The 18,598-nt window shown below is 43.4% G+C and overlaps 1 protein-coding gene across 2 annotated transcripts; it reads right to left on the bottom strand.

Annotated features, from left to right (window-relative positions):
* Positions 1 to 3,325: 3,325 nt before the first annotated feature.
* Positions 3,326 to 16,097, bottom strand: TMEM128 (transmembrane protein 128). 2 transcript variants are annotated; one of them, XM_019526384.1, is made up of 5 exons: positions 15,954 to 16,097; positions 14,009 to 14,150; positions 10,302 to 10,463; positions 7,281 to 7,392; positions 3,326 to 5,597 (listed from the first exon to the last, which is right to left on the bottom strand). In XM_019526384.1, the coding sequence occupies exons 1-4, from the start codon at positions 16,066 to 16,068 to the stop codon at positions 7,293 to 7,295; spliced, it is 519 nt and encodes a 172-aa protein (XP_019381929.1). In that variant the 5' UTR covers positions 16,069 to 16,097; the 3' UTR covers positions 3,326 to 5,597; positions 7,281 to 7,292. The 2 variants fall into 2 exon arrangements, with proteins under 2 accessions (XP_019381929.1, XP_019381930.1); XM_019526385.1 differs by having other exon boundaries at positions 3,326 to 5,599; positions 7,283 to 7,392; positions 14,009 to 14,147; positions 15,954 to 16,096.
* Positions 16,098 to 18,598: the final 2,501 nt, after the last annotated feature.

The raw sequence follows: 18,598 nt of genomic DNA, 5'->3' as shown, positions 1-18,598 counted from the left end.
GTTAGGGCGGCTAGGAGCTGGAACCAACTTCCAAGGGAAGTGGTGCTGGCCCCTACCCTGGGGGTCTTTAAGAAGAGGCTGGATGCCTACCTGGCTGGACTCGTTTGAGTCCCGTTTCTCTTTTTGGGGTTTTTTGTTGTTCTCCCGCCCTGGCAGGGGGTCGGGCTAGAAGATCTACTAGGTCCCTTCCGACCCTTAATCTATGAAATCTATGAGTGAGTTCTTCAATAAAAGCATGAACAATATGAAAAATGTAACATTTAAACAATTCTACTTGGCTGGTAATGTGTCAGAAGCTAAATCAGGGGTGCTTAACCTCCAGCCCACAGGCCATATACAATGCACAACATTATTACATCTAGTCCACAGGGCTCCCCACAGGTTGGAAAATTTGGTGGTGGGGGGAGCAGTGGACACATTCCCCCACTGCCAAATTCCCACATGCTCCTCCCCCACCACGGCCAGATCTGGCTGAGGCCATGCTTCCTTCTCTCCAAGATGTTGTGTTGTGACCAGGTAGTTGGCCCACCAGGTCTCCCCCTGCCCCTACCTTGCCCCCAGGGCTGGATTAGACAGGACTTCCCTGCCCCCCTCTCTGCTGCCAGAAGTGGCCCCTGCACTCATCCCAGGTGTCAGATGGGGATCACTGGACATATCTGGCTGATGAATGGACTGGGCAAGGCCTATCCAGCCTGCCAAGGAGAACCACTGAGCTAGTGTCAAAGCCTGTCATAAAAATAACAGTTAAACAATTCCAGACCTGCTGATGGTACAATTTAACCTACAAAACTGTCATTTACAGTCCAAAGGAAATTGATTAGACTTTTCCAAGTATAGCATCCAGGGAGACCTAGGAGCTGGTTTTAATAGAATACATTTCCTACTGCCATTGTGTGTCTGTTATTCATATTTGAGAAGATAAGAGTGGTAGAAGTTTTTCACTATTAGCCCCAGGCAAATGGCTTCAATGACTCTATCCTAAAATGCTTACAAAGAACATCTGTAATAGTTTGACACTGAGTTAACATAACCTAGCAGTCAAGCTTTGGTAAAATAGGTATTCTGACCACCTGGAAGTCCAGCCCCAGTTAGAGGCAGTCAAGCATGTGTTCAACAAATTTGTCTTCTATAAGCCAGATGCAAAAGGAATTTGAGAGCGCTAGTCACATTATAGCCTGAAGTTATGCACCTTTATTTCTTATGCAACTCAAACTGTCACCTAAACATTCATTTATATGCATGTGAAGGCCTATCAATACACTTCAGTGCATGTATCCCAGGCTTTATGTGAGAATGATCCTATGTATTCCAATGTATAAGCAGCATGCATAACTGGAACCTCAGTCATACCACTGGAACTCAGTAACAAGTATGTCTTCTCAGTAAGCAGTTTCATTGGCTTTGGGCTTGTCAAGTTCTGCTGGCAGACAGATGGAAAGCTACCAGACCCCACACTCGCCTGTGCAGCTTCTGGCAGCTCTATTTCATCAGCTCTGCTGGAAGGATATGAAGTGTGCCATGGGAAGACAGATGCTGAGGGGACAGGGGCAGCATTGGGCAGAAGACACAGGCACATCTATGCCACTGCTACCTACAGAAGCTGCCTTCTGCTTGTAAAGCTGATGTTACTCTGCCAGCATAAAGCAGTTCTGCTGTTCAACACAGATTTGAACTGATTAGATTTATATCCTACCCTGTCTGAAGGGCTCAGAAGGGTTATTATTTTAAATTGTTAAAAACATTACATGACATGCCTGAAAGAGTGGGGGCCTTGAGCAAGATGGCATGTACTGCAGACTGCATTGGAATTACAGGACCTAAAAATGTCACAGCTGCCCAAACATTAGCAGTTACACTGGTGCATGACTGTACTGAACTGCCTGAGTTGGCATATCACAGAGAGATGCAAGGGAACAACAAAAGTTTCCCCAGGATGCATGGGCCTCTTTTATTGCATGGCCCCTGGATTTCCAAACCCATGCTCCTGCCTCACCTACCCAATACATCTGTATCCAAGATTGGAAAAACCTGCCAATGCATGGAAAAAGGGCTGGAGAGAAAGCATGGCATGGAATCAGGCAGGGCAGGACAACGAAGAACAGGAAAAGCCCTATTTGATAGGACTATGGGCTACAGGAACAACCGTACAGGGAACTGTCTCCATATACACCTGCCTTAGAGTAGACAGGGCTGACACTCAAAGAGGTCAGGAGAAAGCAAAGAGCAGGTAAACTGATTTGGTTAAAGGCAGCAAACAAAAAGCACACAGAAATCATGAGACTGGCTGGACACAGAAGAGGGGAATGGGAGGGGCTCACTATTGTATCAGTTCATCTTCAGCCAAGCCCTCAGAGTGAGGGCACATCCTATGGGTGCAGAGAACTGGGACACTACGGATAATTCTGCATTCTGAAGAGCCAGAACCCTCTGCTCTCTGCACCTGTCTGCAAGGCTACAAGCTCCCCCGACTTTGACTCTGGCTTTCTCTACCCTGAATCTCATATAGCATAACAAAATGTGGACATGCTTATTGTTTTACCAGGAGAACCTGAGTAGTATAGCAGCCATATAGGACAGTATAGCAGCCAGATCATATGGTTACTATGATCTGGTTACTATAGTATACATGGCACAGGGGGTCCGGGCATGGGCTGCATGCAGTGCCCCTCACTGAGCACCCCACTCCCCTATGCTGCCTGTAGGGATGGTCCAGTCCACGCACTGCAAGTAGTACACACCATGCCAGCCTTGTGTGCTGGACACACACATTAAGCCCTATGCTGGGCTGGGCTGAGCTTGGCACCACAGAAACTGCACAGGGGGTTGGTAGTGGTCCTGCCTACAGACCACCCCAGAGATCCTTATCCAGCCTATGGTACCAGATGGGCTTAAAACCCAATTTTAATGCAGCTGATTTCTGTAGAAAAAAAACCCAAACTCCTATGTGGCCATTTTCTCCTCCACTACCAAGGTGAGACGGGGATGGGAAACAGACTTGAAAAAATAGAATTGCAAATAAAATCAAATATGGAGAAGTGTGTGAAAACATCATAAGACAACATGGTTGTAACTACTTTTTCTCACTACTTTCTTCAGTCAATTCAAGAATGTGGCTATGCTTTGCTGTCACTGATAGAGGAAATGAAGAAAAAAAAAAAAAAATCTCACGGTGTGAATGAGGCTGCTTAAAGTTGCATCCATTCAGTAAGAATTAATTTATGGACTTACACCTATTAAGGGGAACCCAGGGGCTGCTGGTTAGAATAAATGTTTAATAATATTAATTAACTGAAAATTAATCTGTCATTTCCACATTAATCCGTCATTTCTGTATATAAAGAAACTTTATTAAAAATATTCAGTCAAAAAACCTTTGGAAAATTAAGCAGGTACCAAACAGTAATGCTAACTCAGGAAAAAAACTGAAAACAATTTAAAGTAACGTAAACATTTATCTGATTAATGTGTACAATGGCAAGAATTATTATCCCTGAACAATAATACATTTGAAATATCAGGATAAACAACATTTACTTTGAATTTACACAGATATGAACATGATATTGTGGTAGCTGTTAAAAGAAAGTGAAACAATGTATGGCTGGGGAAATTCTCCCTTGTAAGATTTTGTGAGAACAATAAACATTTTACTTGAATCTGAGAAGTAAAATTAAATGTTACTCAAGCTGTCAACTTACTTTACTAGCTTAATGCATATTTATCTATACAGTCTGTTTCCCTTATGTTGCATGCATATCACTTTTGCGTGCATATGATTTTCATCCATTTAGATATTTGCCAAGCATGACATGTATTGTGGATCTACCACTAATAACTACTTCATAAATTGAGTTATGTTTATGCATCCTGATAAACTGATTCAGCATCCTCTATTGAGACTCTTTTTACACTTGTTGACAGAGTTTTAAAGTGACTAGTTTGGGTGGTATTTTAGATTAGGAGGCCAAAAAAGACTTACCAGCAACTGCAAAAATTTAGTTTTTGGTGCCCAGTGCAGGGCGGAATCCCAATCACAGAGACTGGTGCTAAAGCTCCTTATACTATGTATTATGAAAGGTAGAATAAAGCTGTTTTGCAGCTGTTGCTCACTTTTTAAACAATTGTGAACACCTTGTATACAACACTATAGTAGAGCGCTCATCTAGTAAGCAGATTATGTCAGTTAAATTCCCTCTAACTTGAGGGAATTTATATCCATACCTGCCACTTCCCAGAACCATATTCTAACCACTATATTGTATACCATTCTGGACATGCGGCATATGCAGAAGCAAAGCCATGTGTGTCTAGGGAGTTTTCAGATTGAGCAGAGAGGTATCTACTGAATTGCAGGTTATTTCAAGGTTTGGCAGCTGCTAGAGCAGGCTACCCCTCCTCCCTCCCATCCCCTTTACTTTTGGAGTGAGGCAGACTTTAGATGCCCAAGTCCTGTTCAAGGCACTTAAGTCTCTTGGTTTTGGATCTGGCCCAGAGCTCCTTACCCAAGACAGCCTGATGACTAAACACTGTGCACTTTTTCCATTAGAAAATACCAAAATTTCCCTCTCTATTAAGAGCAAAAAAAAAGCCGGGGGTGGGGCGCAGGGAAGAGGGGTGGGCACAGCAACAAGCAGCTTTCATTTCCATACATGAAATGAACTAACTGGTAATATTTAATATGAGAGTACAATATAGTTTTCCATTACTTATATCCAAAAAACAAAGATCCCACAATAAGTTGCATATGTTTTTTTTAAATAAAGAGGTTTTTCCAAGAAGCAGTATGCTAAGCTTTTATTGGAGAAATATGAATGCATATCAATTTTTAAACTAAACTTTCTGCTGCAGCTTGCTTTTGTCACAGTGCTGACAGAAACTGGTCATGGAGTCACTATATTTGGTCATGAAGAATTACAAGAGCACAGCATGATTTTCTGGTGACATTTACTCTTTTGAGCCAATTTATTCCAGTTATCAGCACATCAAACTTCAAGCTACTCTGGAGGCTCCTCTCAGATCCAGAAAGCTCCTCAGCTATAGCTCACAATTTCATCAGAAATTAAAGTAGGCCCAGTAAATTATTAGGTAACAGTTTAGAACCTTTCTTTTAATGCATTTTAACATATGGAATATTATGTTTATATTACTAATTCAGAATCAATGGTTTATCAGATTCCACATGTCAATAGTTTAGCAGATATTACAGGAAGAGAAACAATACTGAAGTTCAACCAAACTCGCCTCCTTACATTTAAATGTTTAAAAGGGTTCCGAATTGCCATTCATCACAATATTACTTTTACAACTGAGTTAAGTACAATATTTAAAATTAAAGTAACAAATATTACCAAATCATCCAATTAGTAAGAATGCACCACTACCTGTATATCAGTTCCCCCTGCAATATCCAGTTGCAAGAGAGCTAGGCATGGATGGATCAGGCATGAATTTTTTGAATAGATTCACATTTTGCAAATGGAGAATAGAATCTTAATGAAGTTTGAAATAGAATGTTGCAAGTCAAAGTCCACAAAGAACCTACAGCAGTTAAAGTTGAACCAAGTTAGTTACTTCCTTGCAGAGGCAGACTTCTTGACACCTAGAAATTCAGAAAATAGGAAAGAAAAGTTTTCAGCTTGCTTTTGTAAAGAAGAATAAAAATACTCAGCATTTTGTGTCATTAGAACTATTAAAGATCTTGCAAGACAAGTGTGTTACTAAAAGGGACATGGTGAAGACAGATGCGCTCCATGTGAGGGTTTGCCATCTGTTTTAGAGTAGAACAGAATGAGTATATGCAAGCCTTCTATACTTTCTTGATAGTCAGCTAATCAACCAACCAGCTCTTCTGAAAGGGAAGGTCTCCTTGGATAATCCAGATGCCTTAAGCACAAGGCAGTTAATAAGAGAACTTCTTTAGTTATTTATTTTCACAGGATCACAACTTTGGGTAGTAGGTTCTGGCAGCCAGGTAGGAGAACAGAATAACTACGGGAAATGGATTTCTCAAATCTGTCAGTGGGAAGCTTCTGGTTGAAAGCTGTTTCAACTATGGAAAGAGGGCTGGCTGCCTTATAGGATAATCTGAGACTTCTTATGATGCTCGGCAGTTTCTCAGACAACAGAATGCAGGCCAGGAAATGAGCTGGTTTAAAAGGCAAGATGAGGTCTAGGAATGGAATGCTCTGCATACAACCAAAGGGGAAAGAGACAACAATAATGGGTAGTAATGGTTGTTTCCTTTTTCCCCTGTTCCAGGACAGGCTGCCTTCAGAATTAATCCTGGTCTAGAATACTTGGCAATCATTTGGTCAAGATTCCCCAAGACCCATGCCCATCCTCAATGGTCCCTACTATTCACAGTCCAGAACACCATTTTGGTGGAGGGTGAAAAGACAAAACTCCTGCCCCTCAAAGTAGCAGAAAATGCATAATTATCTTGTCTTATATAAAATGTCAATGTTCCATAAGTTTATGGGAAAGAGGAAGAAACTACAAGTTTCTCATCGTTAGATATGAGATACAAGATTGGAAGTTTGAGAGAAAACAAGTACTGCAATACTCTGTGCAATTAGTCCTTCAATACCATATTTAGGGTTCATTGGTCAGAGTAACTTTTGGTTCAAATTTTTCTCCAAAGATACTCACATACTTAGCATTTTAAACAAGACTACTTGTTTACTCCATACCTGTCAAGACTACATTAAATTTGCAGTGCCATTTTAGCGCCATATATTTTAAATTTAATTCAGAGGCTGATAACACACCTACCTCACTGCATTATTTTACAGAGCCTGCTTTGTTATTCCTGCTTCAAGTCCTGAACTCTTCCACTAAACTTCACACCCTTTCATGCGGCTCCTCTTTTAACCAGGCTAGAAAAACAGCATCCACTCACCTGCCTTCCACTCCTACTCGTTCAGTGATCCTTGCCTAGCCACTTACTCCTCTTCCAGTCTGTTACTTTTATTCTTTCCCATACCATGCTAAGCACAAGAAACAAGGTCCCAGGATCCAACACACACACACACACTAACAATATCAGCATACCTACTACTAATTTCAACCCTAGCTCAACTCTATTTTTTCCTCTCCTGAAATGTGTGTGAAGGAAAGAAGAAATTATAGCATGAGCTGCATTTTCCAAAAGGATTTTTTAAAAACCAAGATCTATTTCTTTTTCATCCTTATTACAGCATAAGGCATTTGACAAATAAAACAATTCTTATAATTCACAATACAGGTTTAACAGTGCACACGGATATTAGAAAGAGTCTGTTACCTTAAGGGAATTAACCCAGGAGTGATATAAGCATCACAACTCCCATAAATTGAGTGAACAGCAACACAGGGGTGAGAAACGACCAAACAGGCCATAATGCAACGTTGAAACTGTTAACAAGAACAAGCAGCTTCAGTTTTGTTTCCATTGTCTGATACTGTTATATCAATAAAATTTAAAAATGACTCAAATAAAAGCCTTACTAAAATAAATATTTTTCTCTATACAATGAAATATTCTTTGTTATTACCTGAAGGGCAAGTATAAAAAGCCATCTTATTAATTACACATCAGTAAATTAAAGCAGATAGAGGGAAAAAAAAATTGCCTCCAATAAAACATTTACCTACTACTTTATATAACAAATACATTGAATCTATGGTGTCAAAGCACAGCACCCTCTCCTTAATTCAGTGATTCTCAATCAAGGTGTTGCTCAAGCTCCCTGCCCAGTTGCTTTCCTCCTGCCTCCCTCCCTTACTAAAAGATAAGCACAAACTCACCTCTGCCCAGCTACTCCTCCTCCTGCCACCCCCTGTCTCTGCCTGGCCCCTTTACAAGGAGATATGCACTGTAATACGTTTTTTAAATGAGATGCTGCTCAATTTTACAAGACAGAGGCATGCCTGGAGTCTAAAAAGGTCAATAACCACGGCCTTAACTCTTTGCCATTCTTACTTATGTAGCATTTTTCACAAAATATTTTGTATGCACAGAGAACAGTTTAGAAAAAGCATAAAAATAGGAAAAATATATCAAGGTACTGTTTTTCATATATAAATGAGAGGCTAAAGGTTTGACTTAATGGTCAAAATTAGCATAGAAATTTTCTTTTTTTATCTTCCTAACCCACTCTTATTTTCAAGGTTTCCATAAAATGTGCCACAGAAGATTACTTACTGACACTGTTTGAAGACTCACGCAACAAAGCACTTTCAGTTTAGAAGACAGCTAGTCTCTAGTTGGAGAGAGCACAAACTTTTCTCCCTTTTCTTTTTTTCTATTTTCATGTACACTTGCTTTGTAAGGAATAAAAGTTTATTAAGGTGTGAGCCAACATACATTTGCTTATATTTTAAGATGGGTTGAATCCTTTTTCTGTTTACAAAAAAAATATGTTCAACATTCAGAAGAGTCATCTGTATTGGGTACTGATTGTGCTGTAAAACAGCATTTTTCAACCTGTGGGTTGTGACTCAGAAGTGGGTTGCAAGAATATATACAAAAGGGTCACAAACAAATTTTAAAAATGGGTTGGTTATCTTTTAAAGGAAAAAAACATGGGAAACCATGGCTTTTCCCCTCCATGCTGGTAGAGTTCCAGCCTCCAAAAGGCTGCTCGGCCCCCACCCCTCCACCTCAAACACTGTGGGGCTGGGGCCTGGGGGAGTAGGTCAGGGGTGAGAGGCACTGGAGCAGGACTGGCCATCAATGTTTACAAGTGGGTCCTGGTACAAAAAAAAGGTTGAGAACCACTGCTATAAACATTTTACCTAGTTTTCCACTTTGAAAATCTGAGTACAACTAAAATCATCATCTGGGGGCAGCAGAAGGGGGGGGTGGGGAATAAATATTAGCTACATACACCATCATTTTTAGCTTAGAAAAATCTTCAGCTATTTTTTTTTACCCTGGTAATACCGGAGGAGTGGGGGGAAGGGATTGAGAAGCCAAGGAGGGGTTGGGGATTCAGAAGCCAAGAGGACTCAATATAGGGTTCAACTGTTACTGGCCTTGTCTCAAATCTGCAATAAGAACTTTCTGATAACAACAAGGAGTTTGCTTTTTCAAGATACAACTGTGATGTGTAAAATTCCTGTTTCAGCACTGCCTTTGTTTTCTTCATAGATTGTTTTTATAGTGACCTGGAATTTCTCTTCCTTACAGCAGTCTTAGAAGGAAGGAATTTTTGTTGTGTTTATGCCTTTTAAAGAGACCCAGGTCTAATGCCCTTACTAAGAGGGAGTAGTATATAATATTCTATAAATAACCCCACTGATTTAGAAATCTACCCGTAAAACAGTGATTCTCAATCTCTTTTAGACTCCAGATTCCCCTTTCTAAACTATTCTAAGTTTAGCAGCACATTATTTTGAAAATTAATTTATACAGTGCATAAAATTGTGTGCACACACACTTGTAATAAACTGGTCTGTTTTGTCAGCTGTACATATAAAGCATGCCTGGGCAGGGCCCTAAGTGCAGAGGGCAGTTGGCCTCTCTTTCACCTGATCTGCCCTGGAATTTAGGGATCTGCCTTCAGGTGTCCCATGGAGTTGCCAGAAGTTGAAGAGATTGCCAGCCAAACTGGAGGCTGCTCTGGCACAGCTGAGCAGCAGAGCTGGGTAAGCAAGGATGAGGGCCTCTGTGTTGCAGCCTCTGCCTGTGGACACTGCTCCAGGGGAAGACCAGGTGGCTCTTTTGTTTCTCAGGGAAAATGCTATCTGGTCCTTGTCTGCCACGCAGCCCAGTTAGCATTTCAGGGCACAGCTCACTAGGGGAAGGTCAGAGGCCTGATCCCTGGGGCTCACAGCCCCCTTCCCCCTCAGTTACAGTATTGGGACCTCCCTTACAGCCAGACTGCAGCAGGGCATCCCCTGCAGCTGCAGCCACTCTGATCCAGCCCCACACCACATCAGCTGGAAACAGAGATGCACAAGGCAGTTTTGCCTAGCCATGGCAGCAGTAGCAGGCACCAGCACCACAGCACCTCTGAAAAGATCTCTAGGGTACTGCAGCACCTTGGTTGAGAACCACTCCTGTAAAAGATGGTATTACTAAAAAAAAGCATAGAGGTGGCAGAATCTAAACTCATGAATATTAAATAAGTGAGCTCTGTAAGACTATATTAATAATGCGATCCACACCACATTAGAAGATGCACAAAAACACGGAATGATTTTTTAAATTAAATATCCATTATGTACTAAATGCGGAAGCCTGTTATACATCAGGAACATTGATAAGATCTATTTAGGTCTTGATTTTTTTTTTGTATTTCTGCAAAATCATAACTTACCAAATTGCTGCTGCAATAAAAGTTGCAGTTGTGACAGGTATCAATACTGGATATTTGGCATCATAGTCTTCAATTCCACAGTACCATTCAAGATATAATATGCAGTAAAAAGCAAGAGATAAACTTGCAACCAACAAACAGCTACCAATGACAAATGACCAACTGCAAATAAATAAATATAAATTAGATCCAACCAAACTTCAATCTACAGCTCTTTACTAATTCAATCAAAATGACAGTACAATAAAAACCCGATTTTTTTTCATATAGGGCTGGCTTGCAGCTCACTTATTTCCCAGCAAGTTGCTGATTTAAGAACAAGTTGCTTGAGTGGCTATCGTGTCTTAACTTGAAAGGGTGCCACTTCACTCAGATGGAACACAGCTACAGGAGGCATCCTTTGACAAAAATCGCTCCAGCAAACACCTCAAACAACTCATCAGTCCTGGGCAGCTATTTGCTGAAGCTTTTTTACGTAAAGGAAATTACTGAGATGTGGCTTTAAACATTACTGTGAAAGATATGGGAAAACATTCTGAATTAAAAAATATATATATTCTACCAAGCAAGGACATGTGTGTCATGTTACATATCCACAAGATTAAGGAAAACTGGGTAAGAATTTATGATTAAAAAAATTAAGTGACTTAAAATCTTTCTTGCACACATTACATTTCTTTAGATTAGCTTTATATTAAAAATTCCAATCTTTGTTTTAAGACAAGTTAAAAAAAGGTAGCCACTGGTTCTTGTAATCAATAACAGTTTTTTAAATAAAGCTTTTATATTCAAAATAAAGAAGTTAGTACAGTAATAAAGCTTGTTGAATAATCTCTATGTATATCTATTTTTAAAGAAAGCAGTTTTCCAGATTTCTTCACTGTAAGAGTCCAAAGAACTGATTACCTAGTCATGAAATCATAGAATAGGGCAGAAAAATAACTTCAACAGATCACTTAATCTGTTACTGCTGCCTACCTTGTTATTCTCCCTTCTGTTTAATTTCAGATATCCAAAAATCTAATCATGAAATAATCCTAACAGCCTAGTACTTGAGCCAAATTCAAGTCTCTCTTCCAGTTTAATCTCAACAGTGCAAACATACAGGAACATGCTTAACTGATGAGAGTATTTCCACTGAAGTCAATGGAATTACCCCAACCATAGTAAAGTTTGGCCTCAGCATTTGCAGGAGGTCCTAGAGAACACTTACATATTGAGATTTTTCTGTCTGTGAAACCAATGGAAGTTGAGTCAATTAATGCAAATCAATACCCACAAACACATCTATTCTATAAAACAGTAATAACATGAAAAGCCATGAAAATATATTTCTTTAAATCTGTTGGATATTACCAAGTCCAGGTATTATTCTTCAGTGTTTACGTGCAATTCCTGTTTTGCTGGTCTTAAAACCAGAAGCCAAAAAGCCTGAAGGTGGAATCTATTCAATCATCGCAGGTTTCTCTAAGCTGTATGTACTAAAGCAATAACAAATTGAACGGATGTTTAGTTTTCATTTTGGAAATGCAAGTGGAGACCTGCACTGACCCAGGCCAGAAAGTGGGGGGGTGCTAGAACACACCTCCCAGCCTGCCCCTGCGGGGGTAAAAGAGCACTCCTCCCCCATACATGACCAGGCAGGTGCAAGTCACTGACACACAGGGGAGAACAAAGCTACCCATCCCAGTCTCAGCCCCCACTCCCTGCCTGCCTAGCCAGCTCCATAAAAAGGATTGGGTCCCGCTGCCGATCACAAGCCCCTGGGGCTGCCCAGCATGTCTAACTGCTGATGGTGATGGGCTCTGCCAGAACACACTGGGCGGCTCGGGTGCTTGCACCAGGCAGCAGGGCCCAATCCTGCACCATGTAGCTATTCCATTTGCCATGTACTGCGAACCCCACAGAACACCTGATGTGTCCCACCAGAACCCAGCACCAGTGGTAGCCGGCAAGATGTGCCAGGAGGCCCACGAATCTTGTGTCAGGTGGCAGGGCCTAATTCTGTCCTCTACAGAGCATGCCTGCTTCTAATGCCTGGCACAAACTCCCACAGTTGCCCAGCACATTTTGCCAGCTGTCAGTGGTGCTGGGCTCGAGCAGGATGCACCAGGTGGCCCAGAAGGTGTGCGCCAGGTGGTGGGGTCAGGAGCACTCCACACAGAACAGGATTGGGCCCTGCTGCTCAACACAAGACCCTGGGCCTCCCAACATGTTCTACTGAAGCCCGGCAGCAACAGCAGCCAGCAAGATGTGTCAAGCAGCTCCAGGGGCTTGTGCCAGGTAGTGAGGCCCAATCCTGTCCTCTGTGGACAGCTCCCATCCCCACTGCCTGGCACATCCTGCCAAAGCCCAGAACCAGTGGCAGCCAGTAAGACACACCAGGCAGCCCCAGGGACTTGTGCTGGGCAGGAGGGCCAATCCTTCTTTCTATATTAGACCCCAGCTCAGGGAGCCAAGACTGGGATGGGGGGGGGGGGGGCTTCTTTTCCTTTTTCCCCCGGCAGGGAGGGGTTTTTGGTTGGCCCGGCTGGGGGGGGGGGGGGGGGCTTCTTTTCCTTTTTCCCCCGGCAGGGAGGGGTTTTTGGTTGGCCCGGCTGGGGGGGGGGGGGGGGGGGCTTCATTTCCTTCTTCCTCCTGCATGTCAGTGATTTATGCTGGCCCAGCTGTGGGGGTGGGGAGTCACCCTGCAGCTAGGTAGACCAGAGCTGAGGAAGGTCCTGGGCTGGTCAGGGGAAACCACAGAGATTGGGGCTCCCCCCACATGGGCAGAGGCCAGCCAAGGAGGGAAAAGTTGGGGGAAAAGGGGAGGAAAGAGACTCCTTTCCCCCTCCCCACAGCAGGTCAGTGGTTTGTGGCAGCCTGTCCCTGGCAGGGAAGAACAGGGGAGAAAGAGACGGGCAACCCTCGGAGACCAGAGCCGGGGGCCCTGTTCTCCACATCTCCTCCCCCTGTTGCCCTGCAGGGTTGACAGGCGCAGGCAAGACACAGCTTGGAGGCATAGGCACTGATGTTTCCACTCTGTGACAGCCACGGGAAGGGGCCGGCTCTAGCTCAACCACAGCAGTCAGCACAGCTGAGGCTAGCCTGCCTGTCCTGTGAGGGAAACCAGTATGTGGCTCCCAATGCATCTTAGGATGCTGGGTGACTGGGGCATGACCTGAATTGGGAAGAGATCTGGCACAGAAGTTCCATAGATCGGTTTAACATAAATCAGTTCAGTCTGATACTACATCCATTCAGGTTTACCTTAAACAGGGTTCAGCCATTTTAAAAACAGATGTGCACTGAGCTTCTGTTGTGTTACAGGTTTAAACCACTTTCTTATCACTTATACCAGTTTAAGTATAACTTCTGTCCCTAGCTGAGAAGATAACTCGTGTCAATTTCTGTAAACAGATCTGAAACAGCCAATAAGAGTTTCTACACTGCAAAACTGGATATGCAGCATTTCCAAAGGGTAATGAATATGCTAACCTGAATGGTTCCAAAGGGTAATGAATATGGTAGTGCAGAAAATAATGCACTACCATTGAGATTAGCGAGTCTTATGTTAAGTAGAGAAAAGCTTTCTTTTAGGTTTTGAAAAATTTACATTTTACCTCAAGGATGGAGGTTTACTATAATTGCTATTTTAAATCTTTACGCATATTCTAAATGATACTTAAGACATGAACACAACTTTCAGTGGTAAGAGGCTCCCTTACCTATCTGCCTGAATGGTCTCTTTAACAGTTTTAAAAAATTCAAAATAGTAAGTCACAGCAATGGACGCTAAAATCCAGAATGCAGAGTGAATGTTAAGTCTGGGAAGAGGCTTCTCTTTTTTCTCTAGTGTTGTAGATTCTTCTGTAAACAAAGAATATTATTACACTTTTATAATGTGTCATTGGACAGAGAGACATTTTCAAACAAAACGTAACACTTAATCCTTCTGATTCATTCTTCTTGGGAGATTGATGTATTCAATATAAAAAGATGTTCTGCATTAAAGACTAAGCACCTAAAAGGCTCTGCTCATTTCCTGAAATAATATAAAAAATAAACAAGGTGTCTTTTGATTAAAACAGAAGGCATTAACAATAGGCGTAAACTCTGTTTGTGTATCTTTCCAGAAAATTAGCATCTGCTTACATTACTGAAAATTGTATTTAACTACTTACAAACCCGTTATTAAGAAAACATATTTAAATTTGCTATAAATATCAGAGGGAAAGGTAAAGCTGACTGCTTCACTTGCTAATTTCTTTGCTTCCATTTTCATTAATTTCAATGTTTGCAAACTGACCTTCCCCATAGATCATGTTCATGTTCCTACAGGTAACTGATTTAATGTCACATGCCAAATTTAGTTATGCTAACTGTAAGTATAGCAGACTACCATAAAAGAACGATTATGTAGAAATCTACCTAAACATTTTCTACTATTCTCATCATGTGAAGAGCCAAGTGTCTAGTAAACATGAGATCAACTGGAAGAACAGGCGGTTTTGCAGGCAGCAGTACATTTGCATGTGGTGTTGAAAGCTCAACTCATCAAGCCTAGAACACATATTCTGGCACTGTACATATGGCAACATAAGGCAGATGGCAAGGTAGAGCAACACTTTAAAGATTAACTGGTTCGGAGAAGTACGAGTATTTTGAAAAGTACATTATTGCCCACAAAAGCTCATGCCTGAGTCAGTCAGGTGCCACTCTGCCCTGGCTTCTGCCTGACTTGACTAACATGGCTAGCCACCATTGCCAAAATAAGAGGGAAACCGAACTAGTGCGAATATTTTGTAAACTGTTTCACATTTTAAACCTCTTTTCTTAGCACAAGGCCCCTGGTTCTAAACAGTAAGTAGCACTCAAAGTAATGAATTCTCTTCTTTGTATTTCTTCTGCAACTCGCATTGAGAACCACAATGTCAGGTTAACAAATACCAATCTCTCTCACAGAAACTTTAAAGAGGTAGAGCCGGAAGGGACCTCTAAAGGTGATCTAATCCAACCCCTGCCTGAGGCAGCATCATCCCTATCCGAACCATCTTGTACAATCATGTTCTTATGACTACGCTCAGCCCTGACAACACAACACCCTAACCTGCCACAGGTAAAGTAGGGATATCCCAGCAACCACCATGCTGCTTCTGTAAAAGGTTGTTAATATCTGCTCAAGAGAGCCCCCGTAGAGGGACCCCCTCCCCCCTGCTACACAGGAAGGCAAAAGCCACCACTGTCCATACCAATCCGACCATGGGCTCAAATTCTTTCCTGGCCCCAAAACAGGCAACCTTGAGCAGATGGGCAACACCCTCCAGCCACGAAGGTCCAGCTTTAGTCCCAGCTGAAGTACTGGCATGGCCCGGTCAAAATCCCCAAACTTGGCTACAGTCCACACCTCTGGGGGAGGCCTAGCAACACCCTAGGGGGCTTTTCAATTGCAAGGCACCTCTCAGAAAGTGCTAGCTCTCAGCTTTCACTCTTTTTGTTTGGAGTGTGAATAACAGAGCAGGTTTTCTGATGCAGGAAGACCCCCTAAAGTCTGGACGTGTTCCATGGCGAGTCCTACGTCCGAGTCCGGCCCAGATAAGCCCACCCTCCCGGGAAGGGCCGCGGGACACCCGCCGCTCCCCGCCCAGCCCAGCCCAGCCCGGAGACACCGACCGGCCGCGCCGCCGCCGTCCTGAGGGGGCTGCAGCAGCGCGCCCGACTCCGCCTCCTGCCGCAAGTGGCGCCGGAGCCGCAGGAAGGGATCTCTCTCGTTCAGCGCGCCCTCCATTTTGGGCGGCCCGGAAGTGACGTGTGTTAAACGCCGGACGTGTCTCTGGAGGAGAGGATAAATAGCAGCGTGGCGGTTTTGTCCGTTATTGTGGAGGGGCTATGGTGTAGGTTAGTCTCCTGCTTCCCTACTCGGCCTTGTCTGTGAGTGAGGGGCCCTGATCCTCCCCGTGCCCCACTCCCGGCCCGGCCGTGCCCGGGGCGCTCCGGACAGGCAGCCCGATCGCGGCATCTTGTGTCACTACAAACTGGCGCGTGTCCTCGGCCCGTCAGGGAGGGGAGGGAACAGTGCGGGTACGCGGCGACAGCTTGAAGCCTCTTTCTCTGGGTCCCAAAGGCAACCCTGTAGCGACCTGCCTGGGCCAACAGAGCCCCAAATGTCCTGTGCTGACCGAGTTAAAGAGACTTGTGCCATAAGTGATCTCCTCTGCTTATCTGTTCCCCCGCCCCTTGTCATCCCTTGTAAGATGCAGAGGATATCTAGACCCTACTTGCATCTCCATCCCTTCAGGCTGGTCGTAGTAACATTGATATTTTCTGGGGTGTAGATATGGGATGGTATCCAGCAGAGGTTTTTTTGCACCTAGTTAGTTACTCTCACTTAAGAAGGTGGTTGTGGAAATCATCCTAGAGAAGGGACCTGTAGGAGTTGCTGAGTCCACCCCCTGCCTGATGCAGGATCCCCCCTGCCCAAGCCATTCTCTCCCTGTCCCTGTCCAAGCCAGGGTTTCTCAAGGTGTGGATTGTGACCCAAAAGTGGATTGCAAGAATATGTAAAAGGGCTGCAAACAAACTTTTAAAAATGGATTCTCCTTTAAAGGGGAAAAAGGTGGGAAACCAGGGGTTTTCCCTTGTTGGCCCCCCCTACCCCACACATGGGAGGCTGGCACCTGGGGGGCAGCAGGTTGGGAGCAAGGGGTATGGGCAGGGCCAGGGGGCAGTTTTCTACTTAAACTATTTACTGGGTAAGGATTGGTCATGATGTTTACAAATGGGTCCCGGTACAAAGAAGGTTGAGAACCATGGCTCCATTATCTGAACTCTACGTAAGACCATCGTCTCTTGTTTGAACCGGTTTACATTTCAACTTCCAATCATGTTGGATCATATAATACTTTCATCTGCTAGGCTGAAGAGTTCTCTGTTACTTAACTTCTGTTAACAAATGTAATTACTAACAGATGGGGATCAAGCCATTCCTTTACATTCTCTTTGTTGAAATTAAATGGATTGAGCCTCTTGAGTCTCTCTCAGTACAATTTGCTGCTTCAGTCCTTGAACTATTCTTGTGGTTCTGATACAAATCCTTCACACTCACCAACATCGTTTTTGAATTACTGGCATCAGAACTGGACACAGTATTTCTGTAATGCCAACACTAGTACCAAACAGAGAGGGTAATATAACTCTTGTACTCGCATTTCCCTATTAATCCAAGGATCCAAGGATCACAGTAGACTTACCGGCATAATCTAGCATTAAGAGCCCATGCTTAGCTCATATATCCATCCTAGAACACTTTTTATCAACTGAAGTATTTAATATAATCATCATCATCGTTATTGGACTGTAACTATTAGGATGGTTATTTTTGATGAAGTACTAAAGGACTTGGTGTTCCTTTAATTTTTAATGGGATTGATGCACTTAACTACCTCAAGCTCCTTTAGAAAAATCCCATTTGTATATATGTTCTATGAAATCTTAACTGTGAAATAGTTTTGCAGTTGACTTTAGGGGGCCAGGATTTTACAGTTTCATGTCAGACAATCTTTGTTATATGATTGCACAGCTTAACATGGTGAAGTTGGGGCCTCCAAGTACTGCAGTAATAAAGGTCAGGGTTGTCCAACTGGTATGTGCAGCCCGTGAGATGCCAGCTTGCAACCCACAGGCTGCTGCAACTATATCCCCTACTACTGAATGGAGGGGTTGGGGAGACTGTGCACCGCTGGCACTGCCCATGCAGCAGGGGGTCTGTGCACTGCTGTAGCTGCATGTATAGTGCTGGCATGACAAGGCCCCAGTCTGGTTTGTCACTTAGCTCCATTCTCTTTACCCTTACTTCTAGACTCTCTGGGTCCTCTGCCCCACCCTCCAATGGTTATCTTGCCTGCCACAACTTGATGTTATAGTTTCATGTAACATCAAGAGGCAGAAGCAGGTTTGGGGGTAGGTCTTTGTCTAAACTAAGGCTCTTCCTGTGTTGGCAAACTTTTAATCAGGCTGGGTCCTGTGGCCCAGGATCCACCACACCAGGACTGTAGGTTCTCAGACTCCAGCTCCAGCCCTACTGCAGGTTCCCAGTCACTCAGCCCCTAGGTTTACCCCTGCAGGTACAGGGATTATGTTCCCCCCAGTCCTTGCTGCCAGATACTCAGTCCCCTGACACGCTACAGTCCCTCTGAAACTTATTTGGATTCCTGCCCATGCACAACACCCCAGGATTCCAGGCACTAGGAATGCTCTGAGCAGCATCACCCAGCTCAGAGCAATCTCTTTGCAATCTTAGCATTGAACAGAGATTAGAA

The sequence above is a fragment of the Gavialis gangeticus genome, unplaced genomic scaffold (genome assembly GCF_001723915.1).
Source record: "Gavialis gangeticus isolate Ggan-Ray unplaced genomic scaffold, GavGan_comp1, whole genome shotgun sequence".
NCBI lineage: Eukaryota > Metazoa > Chordata > Crocodylia > Gavialidae > Gavialis > Gavialis gangeticus.
The sequence above is the reverse complement of the archived record's forward strand: the minus strand, read 5'-3'. Positions and strand labels throughout refer to the sequence as shown.